The following is a 22,692-nucleotide window of genomic DNA, read 5'->3' on the forward strand; positions in this document are numbered from 1 at the left end:
CCAGAACCGCTCCCCGCAACTCACCACCCCATCCTTCCCAGGACCTGCTGAAGCACACACCTGTGGACCACCCAGACTACCCGCTGCTACAGGATGCCCTCCGCATCTCCCAGAACTTCCTGTCCAGCATCAATGAGGACATTGACCCCCGCCGGACTGCAGTCACAACCCCCAAGGGGGAGGTGAGCTCAGGACCCAGCATAGCCTAGCACCCAGATTGCCCGTCCCTGCTCTCCAGCCCTGCTCAGGCACCACTGCCCGATGCTCTGTGGCTCTCCAACCCTGATCTCTCATTCCCAGCCAAGGAGAGGCCTTCAGGTCCTGGACTGACAGCTTAAAGTCCAGCGTCTCATGAATCTTCACAATAGTCCACAGGAGCAGAAGAGGAAACGGGGCCCCGGAGAGTCTCTCCAGGTCTCCTGCATGAGGTCTCTCGGCTCTAAGTGTCGGAACTGGATTCTTTAGCTGGGGTTATCTGTCTACAAGCCTCATGCGCTGACCCCAGACCAGGGCTCTGGCTATCTCGTTCTTGAATGCAGACAGCCCCCTCTGGGCAGTATGATGTCCTCAGAGTCCCCTGGAAGATAATGGCTCAGGCTGAGGGAGCTTGTGGAGTCAGGGAGAGATGACTGAGGCTGCCAGGTGGCTGGACTGTCCCAGGTGGGCGCCTAGGTGTGGCTAGCAGCTCCAGTTCCCTGGGGGCCCTTTTTGGTGGAAGGGTGGGGGCACCTCAGTGAGGGGAAGCAATGTGAAGAATCAAAGGGACAGTTACCTGCATGGGTCAGCAGCCTGGCCCACATACGGGGTTTCCTGTCCAAGAGAGGTAATTAAGTGGCGTTTAGGAGTGAAGGCTGGCTGGGTTTATGCTCCTTTTGTGACATTTACGAGCCTCCAGTGTCTCCTGGGGAGGGAAGTAATGAGGGACACGTTCTGGAGAGTGACTAATAGGGTACAGAGAGCTGTTGCTGGTGCAGCTCCCAGCCCTGGTTTGCAAACCCTGGAATGTCACCAGTTTGTTGGACTCTGCGGATGTCTGGAAGAGCTCCAGAGGCCCTGGAACATGACCAGTTTCAGATCATTTTAATTGTATACTTTCTAGGTGCTCACCTACATATTGCAACGTATATAGGTCACGTGGCACGTAATACGGGGAAGGCTGGGACAGATAGTGACAGCCCCACAGCAGCCTGCTGGCTCTGAGGGTGGCAGGGAGGAGGCTCTGGAAGTTATGCGTGGAGCAGAATGCTCTGGCCCAGCCAGAGCCCAGGTTAGAGATGGCTGCAGGTTCCCCAGGACACTGAGATGGCCCCACGGAGGGAAGTCCAGGGTCAGAGACAGTGTAAATGGGCCTGAGTGGTTCTGCAGGTCGAGGTTTAGCTGAAACTAGATCAACATCTTAGGCAGGGTTAGGGGGGTTTTATGGTGGGGGTGGCAGGGAGTGTTCATGACCCAGGGTGGGTCCATCCAGGTGTGAGCTGTTGAGAGCTGCAGGGAAGTGGAAAGCTACGGCTTGTTGACCACATCTTACATGCCAGGCACTGTGCTAACTGTTCTACATACACCATGATCCTACCTTGTGGGGCAAATATCATTATCCCCATTTTACAGTTTCTAAGACTGAGGCTTAGAGAAATCAAGGAAATTGCCCTCAAGATCACAGCCAGGAAGTGGCAGAGTCTGGATTTAAGCCCATGTCCCTGACCCCAAAGCCAGTGCTCTTAACCACCAGACACTACGGTCCCTCCCTGGAGCCCCACCCTCACCCCCACAGCTGGATGGGTGCAGGCTGAGCCCTGGGCTGACTCCCAGGCGGGGGTGGGTGTACCATCTCCCTCAGACGCGGCAGCTGGTGAAGGACGGCTTCCTGGTGGAAGTGTCGGAGGGCTCCCGGAAGCTGCGGCATGTCTTCCTCTTCACAGACGTCCTACTGTGCGCCAAGCTAAAGAAGACATCGGCGGGGTGAGTGTGCAGGATGGGGGGCTGCAGTGCAGCTCGACCCTGCCCGCTGTGGAGCCCCTCAGCAACCGGGGGCCGTCTGCATTTTTTTTCCCCTTTTAAAAAACATATTAATTTTATTTTACTTCATAGCCTTTTTCTAAAAATAAATCATGGTTTTAATTGTAAAGATAACGCAACCAGATTACAGAAAAAACAAAAAACCAAAAAACCCGTCACCCACCTGAACGTAAGCATCGGTCTCCTGCTGCTGTATTTCCTTCCAGTTTTTTAAAATGTTCTTATGTTTTTTCGTATACTTGTAATCAGAGTGAATACCCAGTTTGGGGCTCTGCTTTTTCCATTTCACGTCATAAGCGTTTTCCCTGTTGCTGCCTAACCTTCATAATCATCATTTGACTTTCCTGCGTGATGTTACAAGTGGGTATATGTCATAATTTACTTAAGCATTCTCCTTTTATTAGCCATCACTAAATTTTTGCTAACTGCAATTCAGTGAATATTCATTAAATCTGCTGGTATCATTTATTGAGTGGTTATGCCATGCCAGGTGCCACGACAAATGCTTCGAATATATTATTTCTAATCTCCCCAGTGACTCCACAAAGTAGGTATTATTATCCCCATCTCACAGATGAGAGAAAAGGCTTAGAATAAAGTTAAATAAGTTGCCCGCACAACTGAAGTGGAGGAGATGGGATTTGAACCTTAATCTGACTTGAAAGCTTCTTTCCAGCTCCGTCACTATACCCAGTGATATGGGTGTCTCTGTGTCATGAGCAGAAAAGCTTATTCAGTATTCACTCCCACATCCTTCCACCTATATTTCCTTATCATCTACGGGGTGCCAGGGGAGACAAGCCATACGCTCAGTGTTGCAGGGAGGTGCAAACCAAAGTCCTGGGGGAAGTGAGAGAAGGAGGGGTTATTATGAGTTTCAAAAGAAGGGATGACTCCCTGGAACTAGATGACATTTGAGATGATTCTAAAGCGGAGGTGACAGTCGTAAGTATGCGTACCTCTGCCTTAAGTCCTTTGCCCAAGGCAGACGTTACTAGTGGACCATGGCACCGTTTCTCGTTAGACTTGGATGTGGCCTTTTTTTTTTTTAAGGTACATTCTCAGAGATTACTTCTTTTTTACTCCTTACTTCCTTTTTACTCCTTTTTTTAAAAAATAAATTTATTTATTTATTTTTGGCTGCGTTGGGTCTTCATTGCTGTGTGCGGGCTCTCTCTAGTTGTGGCGAGTAGGGGCTACTCTTTGTTGTGGTGCGTGGGCTTCCCATTGCGGTGGCTTCTCTTGTTGCAGAGCACGGGCTCTAGGCACACGGGCTTCAGTAGCTGTGGCTCACGGGCTCTAGAGAGCAGACTCAGTAGTCGTGGCGCACGGGCTTAGTTGCTCCACGGCATGTGGGATCTTCCTGGACCAGGGCTCAAACCCGTGTCCCCTGCATTGGCAGGCGGATTCTTAACCACTGCGCCACCAGGGAAGTCCCTTGGATGTGGCTTTATAATCCTCAACTCAGTATCCCATGTGACCTCTATTGATAAAAGTTGGCATTCAAAATAGCATCTGTATTCTATCTCTAGCCTAGAAGATAATGAATATAAGCTAAGTATAGACAGGCTAGACGGGAAGGAAGAGTGTGGGATGGGGAACAGGAAGGCATGAGACCACTCTTGCTCATACCCTAGAGGTTTGGGCTGTTTAAGAACGTCAGTTGTTCTGGGCCAGAAGAATGACAGGCCCAAGGTCCAGAGCCCTTACTGCTGCCTGACCCTAGAACCCAACTCTCATTATTCCACGAGTGTTTCCTGATTAGGCTTCTCAAGGAGGAGGATCGTTCTTGCCTGTGATGAGTTCTTAGTAAATCCCTTTCAGGTAGTGTTTGGTTCCAGCAATTCAGGCCTGAAGATCCAAATTCCTCTCTGGCTCACATCTCCCTCTGATTTGTTTGCAGGAAGCACCAGCAATATGACTGCAAATGGTACATCCCCCTGGCTGACCTAGTGTTTCCATCCCCTGAGGAGTCTGAGGCCAGTCCCCAGGTGCACCCCTTCCCGGACCATGAGCTGGAGGACATGAAAATGAAGATCTCTGCCCTTAAGAGTGAAATCCAGAAGGAGGTAAGCAGAGCCTGGCCTCAGCTGGGGCAGTGAAGTAGGCCATTTTTATTGGGGTCCTTTGAACTGGGTGTGCCAGGGTGGTAGAGGGAGGGGAAGTGGTAAGGTTTGGGAGTCTGACAAGGGAGGCAGGATGTAAGAGTGGGAGGTCTTTCTTTATAGTCTTCAAGATACATTTATGTGCCCAGGGAAAGACTCTAACCATTAGCATGGAGCATATGGAGGGCGGGCCAAGGAATCAGTGCTCAGAATTCAGTGGGGTTAATTATGGGACGTTTCCTGGGGAACAGTGTATGCCAAACACTGCAGAATAGGAAAGCAAGAAAAGAAAAAGTCCTTCTTAAGGAAAAGCAAGATGTATGCAAGAGAAAGGACCTGGGAGGCCCCTCAGAAATGGACAGGTCAAGTTGGCAAGTAAATAACAGAGGGAGCCTTGAATATCACTTGATCTAAAAATGCACAGAAGCTTGTGTCCTGACAGAGAACTGAGATTCTGTCAAACACACATGGAACATTCACAGACATTTATCATGTATTAGGCTGCATAGGAAATCTCAAATTGAAAAGAAAAAATGATAGTGTACTGGTCATGTTCACAAACTACAGTGCAGTAAAATTAGAAATTAACAGCTAGAATATAGTTAAATATATGCCTGGGAAGTTAAAACTTGCAAGATAAAGAGGAAATCAAAATGGAAACTGCAAACTGTTTAGACCTGCATGAAAATGAGAGCACTCCATATCAAAACCCATGGGATGTAGCCAAAGTGCTCTTTAGAGGACAATGGATAGCCTTAAATTCACGTATTTGAAAACAGTGGCTAGAGGAAAGCACCTTACAGGCAGAGCCTTACACATGAATGGAAGGAAGAGCGTGGAGGGGCTTGGTTGGTTGGCCTGGTCTCTCCTCTTCACCCATCCAGGCTCGGCCTTAGGCCTAACCTCACCTGATGACCCTTCCCTGATGTCTGCCCGCTACAGTCTGGGTTGGGTGCCCAGCTTCCTGGTTCCAGACGTTTACCTCTTTGCTTTGCTTTGTTGGTACTGAATGAAAATTGCACGCTCTGCTTTCTCTTTTCCCCACTAGAATTTCAGCTCTAGTGAGGGGGCTGTTTTCTCCAGTCCTATGCCCTAGTACTTAGCACGTAATAAATAGGTGCTTTGGGAACAGTTGTTGAGAAATACATGACCAAATGGCCTCTAAGGATTTTTTAAACCCAGACATCTCTCTTTGAACAGGGGAGAGGAAGACCATAGTAGTAACCCCAGGGATGTTTGGTTCAGGGGAATGTCCTAGGGCCGAGGGTCAGACTGCGGGTGCATCTGCCCAGAGGGAGCCCCCTGACAAGCACAGGTGTCCTCCTCCTGAAAAGCCAGGCTTACCCTGCCTCGGCGGAGCCTGTTTCCCCGTCGGGCTCTGTCCAGCATCCCCACTTCAGGGGCATCCTGCATGCATGTTTCTCACCCGGTCCTGGGAGCAGCAGGCTTTGTGCCCTCCGTCCTTCCCCGGGTGTGCAGACATGGCCTTCTGCTTAGTTGAATCCATGCTTACGCACCTCTCCTGGCTGCTGGCTGCAGGGTTGTGCCGGATGCCTCACAGACCTCCTCATCCTGTGGAGAATGAAGACATTCCTGTGTGTGACCACAGCACGCGACACAACACGATAAGAGTCACTGGAGAGGCACAGTGTTGTTCTCTGATCACAAAAGAAGCAGCAGTTTATTCTTTAATAATATTTTGTAAACACAATTTGTTTTCTAATTACCAGTGTAACGCTAGCTTATATAACAAGAAATGCTCACAATATCAAAGTGTATAGAGTGGAACTGATCATCATCACCCCACCCTTATCATCTTCTAGACTCTTCTATGCTTATACGTGTGTGTGTGTGTGTGTGTGTGTGTGTGTGTGTATTTTTTAATGAGATTAGACTACACGTGCTGTTTTGCAAGTTAATCTATCAGATCCTTTTTTTTTTTTTTTTTTGCGGTACGCGGGCCTCTCACTGTTGTGGCCTCTCCCGTTGCGGAGCACAGGCTCCGGACGCGCAGGCTCAGCGGCCATGGCTCACAGGCCCAGCCGCTCCGCGGCATGTGGGATCTTCCCGGACCGGGGCACGAACCCGTGTCCCCTGCATCGGCAGGCGGACTCTCAACCACTGCGCCACCGGGGAAGCCCTAGCAGATCCTTTGTAACAGCTGCATCCTCTTCTGTTGCTTGACTACATGACAACGTATTTGAGTCTTCAGCTTGTTTCTCGTTCTTTAATCTGCACTCATATTTCCCTCCGGTAGATTCCCTACAAGTGGGATGTCTGGGGCAGAGGGCTTGTGCATTTCATTACCAGATTTACCTCTGAAAAGTTTGCATCCGATCATGTTCTCCCCAGCATTGTGTCACAGTCACTGTTCCCCCACACTGTCACAGCACCAGCTGTGAGCAGTTGTCACAATTTTGCCAGTCTAGTGGGTAAAAAAAAGTGCTTCAGAGATGCATTCTAACCGTGGAGCTTGAGGACGGCGTTGGAACAGAGATATGAAACACGATAGCAGTTAATAAAAGGAAAGGGATCCTTTATAAAATATAAACTTGAAAAACTGGAGAAGGGAACACTGGCTGAGAGGGGGAACGGCTTGTTAGAGAACAGGGATAATAATAGTGTGATGCTGGGGTGGAGGGTGCAGGGGGCGTGTGACGGGACATCGGCTGGGCGTGGAAGCTGGAACCCAGCCAGGGGAGGCCCCGTGTGCCAGGCCAGAGGTGGGGTCTTTATGCTGAAAGGTGTCTGCAGTTTTTAAGCAGGGTGTCTCAGTGGTACCCGGGATCTAATTTATGGAGATGAATGAGTGACAACTCAGAGATGCTGATGCCACTGGAAGATTTTTATTACTTATATTTATTTTATTACTTACAGTTTCCAAGAGAAAGGGGCGTGCCACATGGGAGAGCACCAGGTTTGGTCAAGAGGCAGAAGGAGCGTGGGGAGTGCGTGGCCCAGAGCCTGGATTGTGTTTTCCACAGGAAACAACTTAGGACTGGCTAGTTTGAATAAGGCAGCAGGCTCTGGGCTAGAGTAGTGGTGTCTAGTTGCCCTGGGTTATCTAGGGCAGAGGAAATGTTGGATTGTGTGTGAGTTCGTTAAAGGAGATGGTTAGAGGTGTGGACTCAAGATCGATTGGTCTGCACACGAGAGATGCACTCACAGAGGAGTCATTTACTAGCTTAGGACTTAGCATGTCCTGGGAGGAGCAGTTTTCTCTGTGGCTGGCTAGGCCCCCCAAGACATCAAATCATCATAAAATATAGAAAAGGGAAAAAAAAAATGATGAATACACAGGGGAATGTTATACGTAGAGCTACTGGGTGAGAAGTGGAGTCTGAGTGTGAAGAGAACCGTCTGTGTCCTCTGTCCCCCGCAGAAAGCCAACAAAGGACAGAGCCGGGCCATCGAGCGCCTGAAAAAGAAGATGTTTGAGAATGAGTTCTTGCTGCTGCTCAATTCCCCCACAATCCCATTTCGGATCCACAATCGGAATGGAAAGGTCAGAAGGGTGGGGATGGAACAGAGACAGTTCCCTTCCTCGGTCCAGGGCTGCCCACTCTCTATAGCTCCTGGCCCTGACCCGTGGGAATCAGGGACTCAGGCCCCCAATTCCCAAGGAGGCTGCCATGGCTCCAGCCCTGGACTCCCTCTCCCTGCTGATGGGGAGCCAGTGCCCTCTGCTGGCCATCACTGGCATTGCCACTCCTGTCACCAGGCTTCCTAGGAGGAAGGCCTTCCTCCTAGCTGCCCTTCTCCAAGCGTAGGGGTACCTGGGTAAAGGAGCTTCACTGTGGGCCCCAGGATCCAGAAATGTCCTTGGCCTGACTCTGGTCATCCTACTGAATTCTCTTCTCCTTTCTCCAGAGCTACCTGTTCCTACTGTCCTCAGACTATGAGAGGTCAGAGTGGAGAGAAGCAATTCAGAAACTACAGAAGAAAGGTAAAACCCTGCCCCAACTACGCTACCCTGATGGTGATTTGCTTAAGGCATACGATGAATTAGCAATAGGACTGACCCAAAGCCCAGGGCTGTCCAGCTCTCTGTCTCTTGCTCTTGTTGTCTCGTACACACATTCGTGAACCTCTCTAGTTAGACCCTCCAATTCTTACCCCTCCAGCAGCACCCGTGACTATTCCCAGCTGAATGTCTACTCTCTCTCCCTGCCAGTGACCCACTCTGCCCCTAGAGCTCAGCTTTTTTCCTGCAGTAGCCCCCAAGGAAGAGCAGTAGGTCCTAGTGGACCTGTGGTGACATTACCCTCTCTCGTCTCCTCCTGCAGATCTCCAGGCCTTTGTCCTGAGCTCAGTGGAGCTCCAGGTGCTCACGGGATCCTGTTTCAAACTTAGGACTGTACACAACATTCCTGTCACCAGCAATAAAGACGGTAAGATCTGGAACCCAAGGTTACTCAAATCAGCAGGTCCAAGCCCCCGGGGCGTTACTGGGGCCTTGCACAAAGACCTAGCTAGACACTCAGCTACAAATAGCTGCTCTCTGCTCCGCTGGGCTGGGAAGACTCAGTTGCCAGGTGCACAGAGAGTTTGAATAGGGGTTCTCTGCTAAGTCTCCAGACAGCCCCAACTACTCCCTGGCCACCTCTGGCTGGAGAGAAGATCTGGCGCCCTGGTGCACTGGGATTCTGTTGTTAATATGTTCCTGAGGTCGTCAGTTCACGGAAGCCAGTTCATGGAGCAGGGTGGTGGCGGAGGGGAAGGGTAGGTGGATGAGAGTAGTGTATGAGAAATACGGCTAAAAGTTTCCAGGGATCAGATCTTAGAAGGCCTTGAATGCCAAACAAGGGAGTATGTTGTTCAAGCTGAGGAGCCTGTGGGAGGTTCTGGAGTAAGGGAGGGGTTTGAAAGCAAGCTCTCCTCCACAGTGGGGGTCATCTGCCCTGTGTGTCCCACAGCGGAGGCAGAGCTGGACCTTCTCTTTACTTGGCACAGAGTTACTTAATATTGGTTAATTCCAAATTTGGAAGGCTGAGCTGAGTCGGGCAGCCAGGGGTTAGGCAGGATTCATGGGGGAGGGAAAGTGCCCCGCGGGAAATGGGACGAAGTCCCTGGCCCAGGAGGAAGGTGTGGACTGCCACCCAGGCTGAGTGGAGGGAGAAAGGAGCATCGGCCCACATTCCAGGAAGCAGTGGACTGTGGAAGCTTCTTCATCTGGCCACCAGGTGGTGCTGTCGGACCAAGGCACAGACTGTCTCCCGCCCTTTCTGCATCCAACCAGCCTGGGGTGAGGAGGGGAAGAAGCAGGCTTCTCATCACCCCCTTCCCTGGGGGCTTTTCTCTCTTGCAGACGACGAGTCTCCAGGACTCTATGGCTTCCTCCATGTCATCGTCCACTCTGCCAAGGGGTTTAAACAGTCAGCCAGTAAGTACCCCTGACCACCAGCCCCAGGAAGAGGCTGGGTGGGCCATTGTTTATCCTTTCACAGAAAGTCCCTGTGGACCCATTGCATAGGGCTTCCCACTGCTCACCTGCTCTGCTCTTGTCTGCCCAGGCTGGGGCCCTGCCAGCTCCTTTGAGATGTGGGGCATTCCCGCAAAGGCCAGGAACCAGCTCCTCTTGGCGGAGGATCATCCCTGCCCTTTGTCTCCAAGGTCTGCACTTCCCCAAGCCCTTCCCCACCCCCAGGTATCAGAAATACGGGGCTCCAATCCCACATCTGCCGATTACAAGCTGTGTGACCTTGGGCAAGTCACTTAACCTCTCTGAGCCTCAGCTTCTTTTTCCATAAAAGGCAATCATGCTTGTTAATGCAGACCTAAGAGCAGGCTTAAATATGACCTGTATGTGTAGTGCCAGCACACTGCCACACACACTTCTTTTTCCTTCTAAATCACCATCTACTACATCAGTGCAGTTCTTAGTATTTCACAAAATACAGTTCCATTTTTATCTAATTTTTCTCCCTGTAGGAATTTGTGAGTCAGTTAGACAGCTAATAGTTTCTCCCCATTTGCCAGATGAGAAAACTGAGTCACAGAGAGATAAAAGGACTTAACATCACGTAGGATCAGAAACCCAGGGTTCCTGACTCCTCTCATTCCCTCTTTTGCCCTCTGGTGGATGAGATCTGCCCTTTGCCTCTCTCCCTGCAGAGCACCACAGAGAGGTTTATGCCATTGGCTCGCAAACAGTCATTTACTAAACATTCACTGTGAAGCCTGAATTCCTGCAGTAAATCTGCCTCCCCTCTCTGTGTTCCCATCACCCCAGGGCAGCACCTGTCATGCTGTTTTGTCACTTAAAATTTGCCTCTTCGGGCTTTCCTGGTGGCGCAGTGGTTGAGAGTCCACCTGCCGATGCAGGGGACACGGGTTCGTGCCCTGGTCCGGGAAGATCCCACACACCGCGGAGCGGCTGGGCCCATGAGCCATGGCCACGGAGCCTGCGTGTCCGGAGCCTGTGCTCCGCAACGGGAGAGGCCACAGCAGTGAGAGGCCCGCGTACCGCAAAAATATAAAAATAAAATAAAAATAAATTGCCTCTTCTGCTATGAGTTCACAGAGAGCAGAAACCACATCTCCTTAATCCTTGGATGAACAGGAGCTCAGAAATGCTGAACAAAGTAGTTTATTTCCAGACACCTACTGTGTGCCTCGGTCCCTTACTAGATGCTGGAGAAAATGCAAACGTGGCCAGCAAGTGGGTAGTGCTTGACACGTTCAAAGCATTTTCAGGTGCGTTATCTGCTCTGATTCTCCTGGCATCCCTCTGAGGTCACTGATGCCATTCCCACTTGGCACACAAAGAGGCTGAGGCCCAGCAGGCTCCAGGGACTTTCCCAGGTGGCCCAGTAGGGCACACAGGTCGTGGCATCAAATCCATGTCTTCTGACACTGAAGCCCACGTTTTTGACTCTAGAGCAGCCCTTCTCTCAATATGGCCAGGACCACCACTCTCATCACTCCAGGCTGTGCTGGTGGTACATGCGACAGCTTCCAGGACCCTCCCCACACCCACACAATCCCCTGGCGAGGGGGTGGCCCAGGAATATTCCTGGTCAGTCAGCTCCTTGGGGCTGTGACACACACCCAAGTCTGCAGCCCACTGAGCTGGACCAGGGCCCTCCCATCTCCTGGTGCCCAGATGTCTCATGCTTACTGTCTCTCTGCGTCCTTTTGGCTGGGATGGGCCTCAGGGAGCAGGCCCATTGGGGTGGGGCATCCCACTCCCCCAGAGCAGGGGTTTTACCTCTCATACTGGGTCAGGGTGCTCAGACATGGGGTGAGGTGCTGCTACAGGGTCTCCCCTCACCTCCAGACAGTCCTCACCTTCTCCTTCTACCGGCCCCCTGACCCACTCAGACATTCATTCTGACTCGGGGAGTTAAGCCTTGTGAATCTTCAGCCATGGCTTCTTGTCATAGTAAACTCGTTACATTAGGCCTAGGGTGCAGGCACCGTCGTCATTCCTGACTTAGAGATGAGGGCAGTAAGGCACAGAGGTAGTTGGTTTGTGCAGAGCTGGGATTTGACCTGGACAGTCTGACTGCAAAGCCCTTCCTTTTATCCCAGGAACTATCCCCTGGCCCCTGACAAAGGGTTCACTCATAGCAGAATCAATTAAGGGGCACTTCACGCCCCTCCATCTCTCAGCCACCCAGACGCGTCTCTGCTCTGATGGAGGCCAGGGTGCGTCAGGCCTTCCACATTATTCGCCTGTTCACCTGCGCTCACAGCCTGCTGTGCTCGGATACCCGGTTACATCTAGTCTCTGTCACACCCAGTTAGAGGCAACTCAGGGATGGCTGTACCCACTCTCCCCTCTGTAGGAAAGCCCTTCTGATGGAGGATGGCCCAGCTGGGCAGCTCCTGAGGCCTGGGAGGGGCGCTTATGTCCATCCTCTGACCTCTGCCCCGGCCTCATGCTTCACACTGCAGAGGATTGGCTGTAGTACCCCAAAGCCACCCTCCAACACACACCATTACCCTGAGAAACAGCCTTGGCACCACCCATGGAGGGAAAGACTGCCAGGGCCTGAGCCCGGGAGGGAGTGTGTGGATTTGCAGACCGCCCATGGGGATGCTGGGGGGACCGATGAGTGATCCCCCTTTCCCTCCCGGCTTCCTGAGCCTCGGGCCTCACTCGGTGTGTCTCTGCCTGTCCCCCCACAGACCTGTACTGTACCCTGGAGGTGGATTCCTTCGGCTACTTTGTCAGCAAAGCCAAAACCAGGGTGTTCCGGGACACAACAGAGCCCAAGTGGGACGAGGTGAGTGGAGGGGCTGGTGTCCCCGTGGGGACCCCTGGGCTTGTCCCCCACCGTGCCCATCCCACTCCTGGTGCTCATGTTCTATTGGCTGGTTCAGGACGGCCAAGCCTGCTGTTGGGCCAGGTCTGTCCCTGTGACCCCTCTGCCCCCACTTCCCTGCTCATCTGGCTCTGATCTTGGGTTTGTATCTAGACACGGCGTTAACAGTTCAAGCCCTAAACTCCACGTCCTCAGTGATTTGGAGGCCTCTGGATCTCCAGAGAATGAGGATGCTGCGCCAGGCCTCACTATGTGGTCCTCACAGGCCCACCTCACCCCGTCTCACCCTTGCAATGGTGGGGTGAGAAGCCACTGGGAAGCCAGCTCAGCTTTGGAGGTTCAGGACCCTGTCCCATCTTCCCCCAGGAGTTCGAGATTGAGCTGGAGGGGTCTCAGTCCCTGAGGATCCTGTGCTACGAGAAGTGCTATGACAAGACTAAGGTCAACAAGGACAACAATGAGATCGTGGACAAGATCATGGGCAAAGGGCAGATCCAGGTGAGAGGCAGGTACAGCCAGGGCACCAGGGCAAGGCTCAGGGAGCTGTCAGGAGGTGGTGCCAGTGGGGAAGGCGTCCTTCTCCTCCACCTTCTTGGTCAGGGTGATGAGCCTTTTGTGACTTGGGTTCAAAGCTGTTCTGAGAAGTGTTCCCCGAGGTGGTTATTCTCCCCTGCTGGAGATGGTGTCTTATTCTAGCCCCAGAAGCCCACATGTGCCTGGTTCCTTGGGCTTCCACATCTGGTGCCAGTGGATCATCCACACTCCTGCAGGACGGACAGTATGGATGACAGCTACCTTTGTTTTCACATCCCATCTTTAGCCTACTAGTGGCTTTTTCCAGGAACACTGTGTTAAGAAGGATTCCGAGGCTGTATCCGTGAGAGCTGTGTTGGATTAGCCCTGTCTCCCATGGGAGGAGCGAGACCCCAAGCATTGGCCACTGGACCGGAAGGGCTTAGGATCCAGCTGAGTTGCTGGGGGCTGGTCTCTGACCTGTTGCTAGGGTTGCTGGGCTTACTCACCTGTGCTAGGAGTTCATTGGCTTAGGGTGGGTCCTGTGGTATGAGCAGGGGCAGGGTGAGAGTATAAATGCCTCAGCTACGTTTTTCGGTGCCTTACCAATGTACAGAGGGAAAAGGGCTTTGTTTGCAGCCTGTGTCTTTGGAAGTTCTGCCAGTTTTGAAGATGGCTGCTATTCACTTACCTGTCAAGGGGATGCAGGCTTGGAGGGGTGCCATTCAGTGTGGAGCTATCCACACTCCGTCTGGCACCTTGTATGGCCTCGTGCTTTTGACACAAGTAGCCTGCTTTGGGTGTGGATTCTCTGACCGTGCAATCAAAGGAAATGGTAACTGACACCCTGCCGTTGAGCCGTGGGCCTTGGGTACTCTCGGCTTCTTTTTAATTAATTATGTTTTTTAAACGTCTTTCTTGGAGTATAATTGCTTCACGACGGTGTGTTGGTTTCTGCCTTATAACAAAGTGAACCAGCTGTGCGTATACATGTAGGCTTCTTAACAATTGCCCCGGATGCGATCTGGGTGCGGGGAGCAGAATGGTGCTTTGTCGCAGGAAGCATTTGTTCTCTGATGCACTGTTGAGGCTGCAGAGTTTGGTACCTGACTCTTGGCTGTGTGTCCTTGGTGGCAGTGTCCCCTTGGGGACTTGCGTGCGCCCCCAACCCCCTCCCCCCGACCCTGTCTCAGGCTCCTGTGTTTGAACAAGGGAGATGGCACCATTCAGCGGGGGCCCAGCCATCTGCCTCATGTCACCCCATGTTCCTGAGCACATCCCTTCTTAATGCTGGGGACCTGCACCTCACTCTTCAGCACTGTTGCCAGGGAGATAGTGCTGCCAGGCAACCGTGAACCGGTCCTTCATTATTTAGGAAATGGGAGCTGATGAGAGTGAGCTCTAGATTCAGTCCCGGGAAGCTACTTCCTGCAGGGATGAGGATGGGGGCCCCATCTGCACATCCCCGGCCCGTCCAGCCCCGGGAGATACCCAGCCAAGAAGCGTGACCGGTGGCCACGCCCCCGGGTCATTTAGTGGCTGCAGGATGGAAGAGTTTAAAAGGGTGTCCTGGGCAGCCAGCTCAGTAAGCACCGTGGGCGCCAACCCCCCAGCACCCGGATTCCAGGGCTCGAAGGCATTGTCCCCACCTGGACTTGCAGCCCTGTTGCTTCCCTCCTTCTCACCGCTGTCAGCTAGCTGCACGGGCCCCAGGGGAAACACACCATAAATCATTACATCTTGGAGACAGGAGCAGATGGAGGCGGTGGGGGAAGGGGAGGAAGCCAGGTTATGTTTGGCAAAGCAGAAAGCACAGTCTGGTAAGGAAAATGTTTCTGTGTTTAAGCTTCGAGGAATGTTAAATGCCTGGGAGTTGATATTAAAAGAAACACAAACCTTCCTGCTGCCAGCTGACCTGGGCCTGTGAGCCTCCGGTTCAGAGACAGCGTCCTCTGGAGGGCTGTGAAGTTTCCCAGCCCTCAACTCCCCAAGGCCCAGGCCTTGTCCTCAGATGTGGAGCTGTCTTGCCCTCCTTCCTGTGGATCAGAGGGCGGGCTGTCCCCACCAGGGGTGTGCCATGCCTTGTAAAGTCCTCTCACCCTGGGACTACCCTCGGAGCCACCCAGGATGACCGGGCTGGGTTGGAGAGACTGCACTGAACCCCACGGAGCCACAGAACGGTGTCTGTTCCCACAGCTCACTCCCATCTTCCCTCCCACCTCGTGTCCAAGGAAGAGAATTGGAACCAGCCTCTGGCACTCGGTCCTGTTCCCCTTCAGCAGGCGCCTAGGATGGAGCTAAAGGTGGCCTCACAGTAGGGGCCGTGTTCAGGGGATGTTCAAGTGGCCTGAAAGAAAGGCAGGGGAAGAAGGCCCACTCCTGTTGCTCCCACTTCTTTCTAAGCCTATCCTCCCTCAGCTCATCTAGAGAACAGCGAGGGATCCCATCTCCTAAGCTCCAGGCATTTGCTCCAAAATGAGTCTCCCTCTCTGGGTTGGCCTCATGTGGCAGTGGGGGCAGGGGCCCTGGAGCGGCAGGCTGGGGGGTGAGGAAGGGGCAGCACTGAGTGACAGACAAATGGCAGTGCTAATCACCAACATGTGTGTCCAGCACTTGTGCTCTTGGAGGCCCGTTCCCAAATGTTCTCGTGTGATCCTTGCAACAGCTCTGTGAGGGAAAGGATGGTCGTATCCACCCCATTTTATAGATGAGGACACTGAGGCCCTGGTGCCTCCGCTGGCGGTGAGCAGGGAAGGCCCTGCTCCCTCCTCTGTGCTGTGTCTCCATGGCCCAGGCCTTCATCAGGGAATGCCCCAGCCTGGGTGAAGGGCACTGCCTGGCTAGTGGCCTGGAGAAGGAGCTGGGGTGATTTCCCAGCCCTGCATCCCTCTCCAGCCTTTGGAGTCGTCTTAGCTCCCCGCAAGGGGCGTTTCTGCCTGGTGTACCGGGAAGGAAGCAGAATGAGTGTGCGTGGAAAAGAGTCAGGGAAGGGGGACTTCCTCTGCTTCTGCAGTGTGCCCCTCACGGACTGGCTGCTCTGAGGTGCAGGGGCCTGGCCTCAGGGAATCTACTGCCGGATTGGAAAGACAAGAGTATGGATATATGCCACCCCACTAGAGGCAAGGTGCCAATAACGATGCGGGAGATGGTGGTGATGCTGGGCTGCTGATGGTGGGGGTGGGGGTGGGGGTGGTGGTGGTCACATCAGAGAGCTTTCCGTGAGCCCACAGTGGGCCAATGCTCACAGCTGTTACCCCGGGGGATCTTCACAGTACCCTGCGGGGTAGGAAAGTTATCACAGTTTTAAAGATGAGAAAGCTGAGGCACGAAAGGGTTAAGGAACCTGCCCAAGGCCAGGCAGCCAGAGGGTGGGAGAGCCTGGAGTCTCCAGAGCCCCTGCCTTGCCCTCTCCAGGGCAAGCCTCCCACCGTTCCCTGCATAATGAGATGGAAACTTGTGCTGCAGGAATTCAAAGGAGAGATCCTTGTGGGCTGGAGTTAGGGAGGCTTCCAGGAGGAGGCGGAGTGAGGGATTGGAGAGCACTGGGCTTTTTAAATTCCAAAAGCAGTGTTTATATTAGAAAGAGAATTGCAATAATAATAATGAGACTTGAAACACAATCACTGACCGTCCCTACTGCCACTCCTCTGAAACAGCCGCCTTATTTTGTGCCTTTTCCCGTCCTCAGGTATACAGATTTTTATATGGTTTTAATGATGGCGCGTATTTTGTCTTTTTCTTCTATTTTCACGTAGCATTACCATAAACCCCCCTTTTTCTAGGTCTGAACGTAGTCTTTATAATTACCTTTCTTGTTACATTGTCCAAAGTACTTTATAAAAATCATTTACATAATGGTCAGCACATTAACTACCATTTTAAGGCTCTGCTATTCTAGCAAGGTGGGCAGGCTCAGCGGGGTGGGCATTCTGGGGAAGGGCCCACGTGGCCCAGAGCAGGGAGGGAGGCAGGAATGCACAGGGAGTGTCCCAGGAAATTAAGGAGCCCGCCTGCCCTGGGCTGGAGGGGTTGTGAGCAGTGCAAGTAAGAGGGAGGTTGAAGGAATGAACGAAAGAAGGGGGATCGGTAGGGTTATAGCCAGAAGGAATCCTGGAGGGCATTTCATCCAATCCTGTGTTGAGGGGAGAAGGAAACTGAGACCAGAAAGGGTGAGTGACATAGCCACAGTCACACAACTCATTAGTGGTTGAGCAAAGGCTCCGGATTCGGGATCTTGATCCCAGTTTGGTGGTGCTTGGTCAGCTGCTGGTCAAATGAGTGAACGGGGCAGGGGGAGACCTGGATGTCAGCCTGTGACTCTTAGGGGTCAGCCCTTTGTCACTGCAAATTTAGTAGAAGATCCCACCAGCTTGGTGCATTTCTGAGCCCTCCCTTCCCTCCCCAGACCTCCAACTTCTCCATCCAGGCCACCCCCACTGTCTGCTTCCTCCTTGCTGCCCTGCCCCTGCCCAGCCCAGGAACCCCTCAGCCAGGAGGCCCCGCCTTCCTCTGCCTTGGCTCCCTGGCCCTAGGAGACTCCTGTATGTTTGTCCCAGTCTATTTCCAACCATGCTGCTCCAGGCTCCAGATGTGCTGTCCCCAACTGGGACCTGCTCCCTGGCTGATTAGCATATTCCCAGGATCCAGCCCTCGTTGACTGGCTGGGCCAGAGGGGAGAGTTCTCCCTGAGGACTTCACAGCTCAGTTCCTGCCACTGACTTCAGACTAGAGAGGGGTCTGAGACCTGGGATCCCCTTCATGCCCCTGCTCCCCCGCTTCCCAGCTCAGCCACAAGCCCGGGGACGGGCCCCCAACCTTCGGCCCTGTTCCCTCTGGTGGGACACAGCTGCACTTTCTTGTGAGCCTGCTAGGGGTGGTCCCCTGGGCCATAGGAGAGCTCAAGAGCCTGGGGTGAGCTGGGGCAGGGTTCCAGGCCAAGAAGGAAGCTCTAGCTGTCCTAATGCCTGGTGTGGTAACTCCCTCTCACTCCCTCCACCCCATCCCCCTCATTGCAACATTTAGGCCCGTTGGGAGCCTCGCCCTCTGTCCTCTTCCCATCTGGAGCCTGGAGCCTGTGTCTGAAGGGGAAAGGAGGGTGATTTCTTTGACATTCTTGACCTGGCCACTTGGAAGCTTGGAAGTGAGAGGTCAGAGCTATTAGAAATGACACTCAGAGGAGGTCATGAAGGCCAGTCCCCTGCCTTCAGGAGTTGGGTGTGTTCTCAGAGCCCAGATTGGTACGTCTGACAATATCTAGACCTTCTTATTTTTTTGTTCAACTGTGGTAAAATATATATACCATGAAATTTACCATTTTCACGATTTTTAGGTTTACAATTCAGAGGCATTCATTAAGTACATTCACATTGTCGTGCAACCGTCACCACCATCCATCTCCAGAACCTTTGGTCTTCCCAAACGGAACCTCCATACCCATTAAACAGTAACTTTTCCATTCCTCCTCCCCCAGCCCCTAGCAACCAGCATTCTACTTTCTATGAATTTGACGATTTTTTCTGGGTACCTCGTGTGAGTGGAATCCTGCAATACTTATCCTTCCGTGATTAGCTTACTTCACTTAGCCCAGTGTCGTTAAGGTTCATCTATGTCGTATGGCAGCGTGTGTCAGAATTTCCTTCCTTTTTAAGCCTGCGTAACATTTTACGTATAGATCACATTTTGTTTATCCATTCATCCACCAATGGACATTTGGGTTGTTTCCGCCTTAGACTTTCTTACTTTTTTTTTTTGTTTGTTTGTTTTTTTTTTTACGGTATGCGGGCCTCTCACTGTTGCGGCCTCTCCCGTTGCAGAGCACAGGCTCGGGACGCGCAGGCTCAGCGGCCATGGCTCACGGGCCCAGCCGTTCAGCGGCATGTGGGATCCTCCCAGACTGGGGCATGAACCCGCGTCCCCTGCATCGGCGGGCGGACTCTCAACCACTGCGCCACCAGGGAAGCCCAGACTTTCTTACTTTTAAGTGAGGAGAAGAGCATGGTCTCTGAGGATGGAGATTTCTTAGCCTCCTTCCCTCCCGACCCAGGGTTACCACGCCCCCTCCCCCACCCCTGGTTGCTCATCTCTCTCCAGCTGTAACAGGAGATCAGGCCCCCCAACCCCCCCAGGACACAACTGGTCACCATTAGCCTCTTTTTAAGATTTTGTTTTATTTATTTATTTATTTTATTTTTGGCTGAGTTGGGTCTTTGCTGCTGTGCGCGGGCTTTCTCTAGTTGTGGCAAGCGGGGCCTACTCTTCGTTGAGGTGCGTGGGCTTCTCACTGCGGTGGCTTCTCTTGTTGCAGAGCACGGGCTCTAGGCGCACGGGCTTCAGCAGTTGTGGCTCATGGGCTCCAGAGCACAGGCTCAGTAGTTGTAGCACAGAGGCTTAGTTGTTTCACGGCATGTGGGATCTTCCCGGACCAGGGCTTGAACCTGTGTCCCCTGCAATGGCAGGTGGATTCTTAACCACTGCGCCACCAGGGAAGCCCTAGCCTCTTTTTTTTTCAATCTATATATATATATATATATATATATTTTTTTTTTTTTTTTTTTTTTTTTTTTTTTCGGTACGCGAGCCTCTCACTCCTGCGGCCTCTCCCATTGCGGAGCAACAGACTCCGGACGCACAGGCTCAGCGGCCATGGCTCACGGGCCCAGCCGCTCCGCAGCATGTGGGATCCTCTCGGACAGGGGCACGAACACGTGTCCCCTGCATCGGCAGGCGGACCCTCAACCACTGCGCCACCAGGGAAGCCCCTCAATCAATATTTTTTTATTGAAGTATAGTTGATTTACAATGTGTTACTTTCTGCTATACAGCAAATTGATTCAGTTATACATATATACACATCCTTTTTCTAATATTCTTTTCCATTGTGGTTTATCACAGGATATTGAGTATAGTTCTCCGTGTTATACAGTAGGACCTTGTTGTTTATTCATTCTACATATAAAAGCTTACATCTGTCACCATTAGCCTCTTCTAGTTGAAGAAAACAGCTGCCGCCCGCTGGCTTTCTCTCCCCCAGGTTAGGCATCCCTGTCTCCTTGGCCCTCCTTTCCTAACTTGTTTGTCTTCCCTTCGGTCAGTGGTTTAGATAGATTGAGTGTGGAGTGCAGTTACCCTGACAGTGTAAGAAGAACACTGGGCTGAGGGTGGGAAAATGCATCCAGGTCCCTTGACCTTTGGAGGCCTCAGTTTCTTCATCTATTAAATGGGGACAATTATCCCCACTGTGCCTCTATCACAGGCTTGTTGTGAGGCTCAAAGGATGGAATGTCCCTGAAAGAGCTGGTCAGTGCATATCCACGCTTTCACTAGTTTATTCCCGCATTTCTGTTTGTTGAACTCCCTCTAAGTGGTAGGCACTGTGTGGTGGATGCAAAGAATGAACAGGACCTCCCCATGTAGTGAAGAGAACAGAGGAGAATTGCGACCATTCAGTCAGTGTTGAAGGGGCTTTGAGGCCAGACAGATCTGGGCTTCAGTCTAGCTTTCTCCATTCATTAGTTGGGAGAACAGGTTACTTTACCTCTGTGAGCCTCAGTTTCCTCATCTGTAAAATGGGTGGTAAAGAGAACAGAGGGGAAAGTCCGTGAGGCCCTTGGCACAGGACCTGGCACAAGGCCTGTCCTTGTCTAGTGATGACAGCCCTTTGCCCAAGCCGGCAGGTCCAGGTCCACTGTCCTCCGCCTTCCTGCAGGGATTCTGGGTGTAGCTTGTCAAGCAAACCCCCTTCCCAAAGGCTATCACCTGCAAGTGGCCCCTGTGTTTGGGCCTTAGGCTGGCTGAGGCCACGTCTGTTTTCTTATGCTGTTGGAGTCAGACCAGCTTTGATGAACCGACCTCGGAGTGGGCAGGAGGTCAAGGTTGGGGCCTCACGACCTGCCAGCCTGAGGTTTCCTGCTGTGCCCCCACCCTGGGCTGAGCAGCTCTGGGCGCATCCCCCTCAGAGCCGCGTTCAGCTGGCGGCGTGGCGCGGTCAGGCCCAGAGTGAGTGATGAGCTGGGAACAAGGGGTCATTGTCAGCGGGAACTACTTCTGGTTTCAGTTACTCTGCAGGGCATAAGGAAATTCGGAGTGAGTGCAGGTCGGGAGGCTGCTAGGGCAGGAGTCGAGGGCTCCCCCACCCCACGTACCTCCCTCTGGCCCCCGAGGTGTCTGTTGTCCCCGTTTGACTCTGCCCAAGGGTCAAGCATCCCAGCTTTACTGCCCTGGAGCTGGGCTCTGGGGCGTTGGCCTGGTTGACCCAGAACCCCTTCCACTCGGGTTCCTCACAGCTGGGTGCCTGGGTCCCTCCCTGTGTGGAACGACAGGGGACATTACCGGGTGTCCTTAACACCTTCTCCCATGCATCCTTCAGGCCACACTGACCACAGCCAGGCCCTGTCCCCAGAGAGTGGCCGGTTTTGACTCGGATTGGGGGGAAGGGCAGCTGGGAGAAAACTTGCCTGCAGGGAGGCAGCTAGGCAGCTCCCCGCCCTGGGACACTGCAGTGAGCATGCAGGGTGTGGCTTTCCAGCCTCTCCCTGGAAGATGGACCCCTCCCCTGCCTTCAGCCTGGGCTGGGTGTGCACGTCCTGGGGAAGCGTCTGCCTCGAGAGGCCGTGTTTTATATCCGTGCTGCCTGCTGCTCTCGGCAGGTCCATGGGGGGGCTCTTCCCTTCGCTGCCATCATCGCCACTGTGCCAGGCCAGGAGCACATGGACGGGGAGGGACGGGGGCACCGGGACTGTTCCTCTCCCTGCCTCTGACACCACCTCCTCCCAGGGCCCAGGTGACTAGAGCCGTTCACTGTCCAGTGCCTCGCCTGCTGTCCCTCTTCAAGGCAGGTCTGGATGGCTCGGTTGTACTTGGAGAGCAGAGTGGGCAGCGGGATGCGGGAGAGCCCGGGGCAGGATCCTACGAGAGGGCCCGCCCTGCTGTCCAAAGGCCTCCCCGCACTTGTAGGACAACCTCTCTCTTCCAGCCCCCGCTCAGCTACCTCCGTCTCCGGGTGTTCCTGATCTGGGGAGCCTGGGCTCCGCCCAGGGGGTTCTGGAGACAGGAAGCATTGGGCAGGAAGCAGACAGAGGCACGGGTCTCCTCTGCCTCCTGCCCTGCGTGGGAATGCCCCCTGCTTACCTGGGAGAAGTGAGAGGCACAGAGAAGCTGATCTGGAGAGGACCTTGGGAACTGATTCCTTCAGGCCCTTAGAACAATCCCGCCTCTCAACAAACCAAAAGAGGGTGCTGTCCCAGCTCTGGGCCCCGGGGGCTCCTAGACTCAGAAGCAGAAGACCCAGGTTTGATCGCAGCTCCACCATCTAACAGCGAGGTGACCTCTCTGTGTGTTCCCTCTCAAACCTGTGCAAGGACCAGATGAGTCCTCGGAGGTAACAGTACCTGGCTTACTGCACGCTCCCAGTAACCGCTCACCTTCCTGCTGGCGGAGGCTGCAACTTCAGCCTCCTAGGAAGGCCCTGTCTTTGATTTTATTCAAAACCTTTGAGAGAAGGACTTAGTAGGGGAATTGCCAGGGACTCCCTGAGTGAGGGCTGAGGCTGTACATGAATGCTGATCGGGGGCGCCTCGTGTGGCTCTCCCTCGCTGTGGGCGCTGCACAGCCCACCTCAGCGCCTCACCCAGCCCAGCCTGGCTGTGGCACGAACCGTGGGGGCAGTGGGGGCTCTTGGTGAGGGTCTGACCCCCAGGTGCCACCCGCTCCCCATGGGCTGGCACAGGGAAAGCGAGGCATAGCCTGCTCACACCCTTGGAGGCAAGAGCTGAGCTGCCCTGGCTTCAGGC

General features: G+C 53.2%; 1 protein-coding gene across 4 annotated transcripts in view; it reads left to right on the forward strand.

The window, feature by feature from the left end:
* The window catches only part of ABR (ABR activator of RhoGEF and GTPase), a 178,262-nt gene that overhangs the window by 126,428 nt on the left and 29,142 nt on the right, over window positions 1-22,692 (forward strand). For all 4 annotated transcript variants that reach the window (XM_065897140.1, XM_065897141.1, XM_065897142.1 and 1 more), the window contains 9 exons: window positions 42-182; window positions 1,838-1,959; window positions 3,920-4,085; window positions 7,504-7,626; window positions 7,992-8,067; window positions 8,408-8,512; window positions 9,430-9,504; window positions 12,255-12,352; window positions 12,758-12,889. In XM_065897140.1, coding sequence (XP_065753212.1) covers window positions 42-182; window positions 1,838-1,959; window positions 3,920-4,085; window positions 7,504-7,626; window positions 7,992-8,067; window positions 8,408-8,512; window positions 9,430-9,504; window positions 12,255-12,352; window positions 12,758-12,889 — 1,038 coding nt within the window. The remainder of the gene's footprint in view (window positions 1-41; window positions 183-1,837; window positions 1,960-3,919; window positions 4,086-7,503; window positions 7,627-7,991; window positions 8,068-8,407; window positions 8,513-9,429; window positions 9,505-12,254; window positions 12,353-12,757; window positions 12,890-22,692) is intronic.

This window comes from Phocoena phocoena, chromosome 19, assembly GCF_963924675.1.
Source record: "Phocoena phocoena chromosome 19, mPhoPho1.1, whole genome shotgun sequence".
In the NCBI taxonomy this organism is placed as follows: Eukaryota; Metazoa; Chordata; class Mammalia; order Artiodactyla; family Phocoenidae; genus Phocoena; species Phocoena phocoena.